This window comes from Lithobates pipiens, unplaced genomic scaffold (assembly GCF_037356315.1).
Source record: "Lithobates pipiens isolate NorthernLeopardFrog02 unplaced genomic scaffold, aLitPip1_a1.2 Scaffold_18, whole genome shotgun sequence".
In the NCBI taxonomy this organism is placed as follows: Eukaryota; Metazoa; Chordata; class Amphibia; order Anura; family Ranidae; genus Lithobates; species Lithobates pipiens.
The window spans coordinates 522,562,092-522,568,091 of record NW_027507758.1 but is presented as its reverse complement, the minus strand read 5'-3'; the positions used below and the strand labels follow the sequence as shown (position 1 = coordinate 522,568,091).

The following is a 6,000-nucleotide window of genomic DNA, read 5'->3' as shown; positions in this document are numbered from 1 at the left end:
TACACTTTTTGTAGCTGCTGACTTTTAATAAACAAAGAGCCTGGAACTCAGTTTTAACAGCTCAGCTGTCAAAATAAATGCCCTGACTCAAATATTTTAGGTTAAAAAATATTCATTTGAAATAACTTGAGCAAACAAGTACTCATTGAGCATCTATAATGAACCCTAGGTGCCGACATACTGCTGGCTGAGAAACTCTGCCCTACATAGTCCAAACATGGGCAGTAATAATCTACACAGTCCAAACATCAACAGCAGTTTCATTACCACCAATGATTATGACACGCATTATCAGCCTAAGGAATGACTAAACATTGGCAAAGCTTTACATAAATATGTTTTTATTTACATAAAATTCCAATAACAATATTAAAAAAATTTCACGTCAGTGACTTTTTGGCCTTTTTCTTTGGCTTCTTCTTGTTGAGGTCCTTGAATAGATTCTCCTCCACCAAGCCCACCTCCTGATGGATGATGGATATTTCCACCCCCAGTATAAGGGAGAAAAGTGACAGGACAAAATTGTAGCTTCTAGGAAATTTGGTTTTGTCATATAATCTCCAGTGATCACAGATGTTGCTATAAGAAAAGAAAGAAAGATGGAAACAATTAGCATTTCATATCATTGAATGTCATGTGAGCAAAACTACACGGGAACTTATAGTATGTCACGACTCAATGTTAATGCCATTTCTGAGCTCAGAAAATATTCTGATTGGGTAGGATCTAAAACAATTTTCTGTGTCTCTAACTGAGCTGCTTTGGCTGCAGTGCTGATTAAAACATAACAGTGCTGATTATAACATATTCATGTCATAAACCTGGAATATTGTAATGAAAACAAAAAGCAAACTACCGTTAACAGGTTCTAAAATAAGAGTTCCACTAATAATTGGAGCAGAATGAGAGGCAGGTCCTGTGAAACTATCCTTCATGTACTTGTAAATTTCAGCATCAAGCACCTCCAGCCCCGATCTGCCCTAGAGCCCATTCACACAATAAAGCAGTGTAGTCCAAGGCATGCATTTTTGTGCGCTAAGGAAAAAGTAAGCCATGTGCAATTTTTTTTAGCTCAGGGCAATGCAACAAATCATATGCATACAGTATGTGCACATTGGTAGATTATAAAGCCGGTATGTTGCAAAATTCTGTACATGCGCATTGGAGCACAATTTGCTTTGCAATGCACATCCACAGTGGGTAACAGTAATGAGCGTTAGAACTCAGGTCATGACATGTATTATGGTGTACAAAAGCCGAGTTTTTGCACATGGGTGTTTACAAATTACATTTAATATGTACTTATGGTTGCCAAACCCCCAGATTCATGGAGAGTGTAAAATGTGGATGTATGAGCGGATCAAATCTACACATACCATGCAAAATGTATGATGGCTGTAACATTTTCAAAATTTGCCCCTTCTTAACCAATGGCGCCACCAAGCTACTTATTTACACCCTTGTTATCTTTCACCTTGACTACTGAATCCTTTCTCATTGGCCTACTTTTACATAGACTATCCTCCCTTCAGTCTATCATGAATTCCACTGCCAGACTCATCCACTACCAATGGCTCTGTGTTTGCCATGCCTCTCTCCCAATAAAATTCAAAATACTAACACTACACAAAGCTATCCAAAACTCTGCCCCAAAAACTACACCACCACATTATCTCAAAATAAGGCTCCTCCTTTCTAGCCCCCTTGTCACCTTCTCCCATGCTCACCTCCTGGGCTCCTATAGAACCTCTCCTATCTTATGGAACTCCCTAGCCCAATATGTTGCGGCTATCTCCTACCTTGTCTGTCTTTAGGCAATCCCTGAAAATGCATCTCTTCAGGAAAGTCTATTCACTTCTACCCAAAATTCTGTAACAAACTCTCAAAAAACTAATCTCCACACAATTATTACATTTTGTAGCACTTGAGCCTCCCTTTTAGATTGTAAGCTCCCACAAGCAGGGGACCCAAGACCGATTGTATTAAATGGTATTGTAGCTGTACTGTTTCTATTTTAAAGCACTGTGCAAACTGTTTGCATTGTATAAATCCTGTAGCACTGTGCTGTTTGCACCATATAAATCCTGTATAATAGTTTGTCTCAATTAGTAAAATATGGTTGCCACTCAACATAGAATTTTAGTACCAAACTGTTTATTATATAGAACTACTAAAAATGATTATAACAATATTGTCATTACGGGTTTATTTCAATTTAAAGCAGAACTAAAGGCAAGAAATAGCCCATGAAGTCCCAATGGCAACGTTTACCCGGCTTCCTCCAGGTGCCAGTCTTTGGCCATCTTGATTGGCTGGTGTGGGATGCTATCACTCCTGTACATGCATGGGAGTCATTCATTCTGGCACACTGGCACTGTGCTGGAAATGTAAACGGAGCTGCATATGTGCAGGCAGGTACATTTATTTTATAGCAGAAGAGGCAAAGCATATATCTTCTGCAATAAAGAGCCTGTCTGTTTGCCATTTTTTATTTTCTGTATTTAGTTATTATTTAAGGCTGTGACTCCATTAAACGTCTAAATCATCTGTTTTTTTGAAGGTTGTTTTTGGGCTGGCCGTCTATGAAAAAATACATTTTGTGTTGGCTGCCCTAAATGTGTTTGAAACATATTGTGAAGAATTGTCAATAATCATATTTACAGGTCTGCATTTTGTTCTAATCAATGAGGTTTGTGCTATTCAGGAACAATATACATCTATATTTAATTCTATAGCTTCCAAAATACACGAGAAGCGAAATATTGTTGTGACGCATAGGAACTTGAGTTTCAATTGTGAGGCTTCCACCACTCCTTTCAGAGGGAGTTGAACACAAATCATTATTAAACAATAGAAGAAGCCTACAAATGCTTTCAACTTCCTGAGTGTGCCGATTGGGAGCCGGTCGACTACTGGTTTTCCAGCACGCTTGTCTGACAGAAGCCGGCCAAAGTTTCTTCCAGCCAGGAAAGGTCATGCTGGAAAACCAGCAGTCGACCGGCTTCCGATCGGCGCTCTCAGCTAATGGCTAACAGCACAGATTGGAGTATTCTGGTGGAGGGGCCTTCCCCCTGTCAGGACACAACTCAGCAGGGGAGATTGCTGTACCAACGTCACATCATTAGTACAGAAGCTCCAAACACAGCTGACAGTTTTTTCGTTCAACGTGCTGGGTTGAACGGAAAAAACCTGTAGTGTGTACCAGGCTTAAAGTCCCATTCAGAAATTGAAATAGATGATCACCCCTAGATGCAAACTGTCTGCATCCAGAGCCAATCAGCTCTACCCAACCGGAGGCAATTGCTCCATGTGTGATTACATGCAGACAGCCACAGACAAGTGCAGCCACTATCAGCACGTTATTTATGTGTAGAGATTGTTCACATAAACCTGTGATTCCTGCTACAGGAATCTTCTAATTCTTGTGTCTAGAAATCTTTGTATGCCCCTACTCGCTTGTATGAATGGAACCTAAACCCAGGTCTACAAGTCCTTAGATGTGGTGGCTGCATTAGTTTTGTTTTATCTCCTTTTTTTGTGCCTGGTGAGACCTTCCAGGTGTGTGAGTGCATAGGTGTACACACTTGGGGCTCTTGTTTTGAGAGAGGTGTGTGCTTCAGCCAGAAGAGGTCATCCAATCAGGAGAGAGATTGCCTACATGCAGGACTGGGAGAGTTGGGATAGCTGAGAAAGTCTGCAAGACAGAGCTGAGGCAACTAGTAAATCCAGGGGACTGAATGGATTTTGTAAGTCTAGGAAGAGTGAGAGGCCAGGGTGTCAGGGGAATGCCTATCTAGAGTCTAAAAGTGGGCCTGTGCAGCAGGGTGCTGCAATCTATAATGCTGAGTGAACCAGAAAGCAGCTGAAAAGAGTGCAAGGTGGCTCAGCATTTTTTACTGCTAGCTGTTGAAAATCCCTTGTGTGAACAACTTTCTTTGAACTTTTACATCAGTTTGCTTTTCCTTTTACTGGACCAGAAAACCCTTAAACCACAGTTTTGACTGACATGACTCATTAAAACGGTTCACCACCACTGAGCTTAATCATTGCATACCACACCATAGAGGAGCAGGATATAGTGAGAGAAAAAGTATTGGATCCCCTGCTGATTTTGTACATTTGCCACTGACAAAGAAATGATCAGTCTCTAATTTTAATGGTAGGTTTATTTTAACAGGGAGACACAGAATAACAGCGAAAAAAAAAATCCAGAAAAACGCATTTAAAAAAAGTTATAAATTGATTTGCATTTCAATAAGTGAAATAAGTATTTGACCCCTTTGCAAAACATGACTTAGTACCCTGTTGGCAATCACAGATGACAGACATTTCTTGTAGTTGGCTACTAGGTTTGCACACATCTCAGAAGGGATTTTGTCCTACTTCTCTTTACAGAGAATCTCCAAGTCATTAAGATTTCAAGGGTGATGCTTGGTAACTCGAACCTTCAGGTCCCTCCACATATTTTCTATGAGATCAAGGTCTGGAGACTGGCTAGGTCACTCTAGGACCTTAATGTGCGTCTTCTGTAGCTACTCCTTTGTTGCCTTGGCAATATGTTTTTGGTCATTGTTGTTGTTTGGCTGAGGAAAGGAGGTTCTCACCCAAGATTTGACAGTAGATGGCCCCACCCATCATCCCTTTGATACAGTGAAGTTGTCCTGTCCCCTTACCAGAAAAACACCCACAAAGCATAATGTTTCTACCTCCATGTTTGACGGTGGGGATGATGTTCTTGGGGTCATAGGCAGCATTCCTCCTCCAAACATGACGAGTTGAAGCCAAAGAGCTCAATTTTGGTCTCATCTGACCCCAAGAGTTTCACCCAGTTCTCCTCTGAATCATTCAGATGTTCATTAGCAAACTTCAGACGGGCCTGTACATGTGCTTTCTTGAGTAGGGGGACTTTGCGGGCGCTGCAGGATTTCATTCCTTCATGGCGTAGTGTGTTACCAATTGTTTTCTTGGCGATTGTGGTCCCAGCTGCCCTCAGACCATTAACAAGCTTCTCCCGTGTAGCTCTGAGCTGATTCCTCCCCGTTCTCATGATCATTGAAACTCTGAGGTGAGATCTTGTATGGAGCCCCAGCCCGAGGCAGATTGACAGTTATTTTGTGCTTCTTCCATTTGCGAATAATCACACCAACTATTGTCACCCTCTCACCAAGCTGCTTGGCGGTCTTGTATTGAAGGTCTTGTAGCCCCATTCCAGCCTTGTGTAGGTCTAAAATCTTGTCCCTGACATCCTTGGACAGCTCTTTGGTCTTGGTCATGGCTGAGAGAATGGAATCTGATTGACTGATTACTTCTGTGGACAGGTGTATTTTATACAGGTAACAAGCGGAGATTAGGAGCACTTCCTTTAAGAGAGTGCTCCTAATCGCAGTTTGTTACCTGTATAGAAGACACCTGGGAGCCAGAAGTCTTGCTGATTGATAGGGGGTCAAATATTTACTTCACTCATTAAAATGCAAATAACTTACTGTTAAAATAAACCTACCATTAAAATTAAAGCCTGATCGTTTCATTGTCAGTGGGCAAACATACAAAATCAGCAGGGGATCAAATACTGGTTTACCTCAATGTATAAAGTGTGTTAGAACTACAGAGCATCTCTACCTCGCCTCCAAAACATATAGGGAGGTGTTCTGTAGTAATGGACAGCGAAGAAACGTAGCAAAGTCTGTATTTAGTAGCTCCATGGATAATAAATCTCCAGGTATTGGATACTGTTAATGACTGTACTACCATCAATAACTTTTTGATGAATGCAGACACCAGTCTCCTGCATTTGAAAATAAATAAAAAAAAAGTGCCAGATGGTAGCCAAGAAGGTATCCAGTACGTTTTGGGAGCCAAACAATGCCCCTTCATCGGAGCTTGTATGAAAAATAAGAAATCTTCCTATAGCAAGCTGCATGAGTTTCACAAGCACATGTACATTTCAATCAGAAATACTTCTTTGACATAGAAAACATTCAAAGGAGCCTTTATTATACT

General features: G+C 40.9%; 1 protein-coding gene across 2 annotated transcripts in view; it reads right to left on the bottom strand.

Annotated features, from left to right (window-relative positions):
• Window positions 1–324: 324 nt before the first annotated feature.
• TAF1B (TATA-box binding protein associated factor, RNA polymerase I subunit B) overlaps window positions 325–6,000 on the bottom strand; it is a 247,607-nt gene continuing 241,931 nt past the window's right edge. The window contains exon 15 of one of the 2 annotated variants that reach the window (XM_077488766.1): window positions 325–579. In XM_077488766.1, coding sequence (XP_077344892.1) covers window positions 381–579 — 199 coding nt within the window. In that variant the 3' untranslated portion in view covers window positions 325–380. The remainder of the gene's footprint in view (window positions 580–6,000) is intronic. The other variant, XM_077488767.1, reaches the window with a different exon arrangement.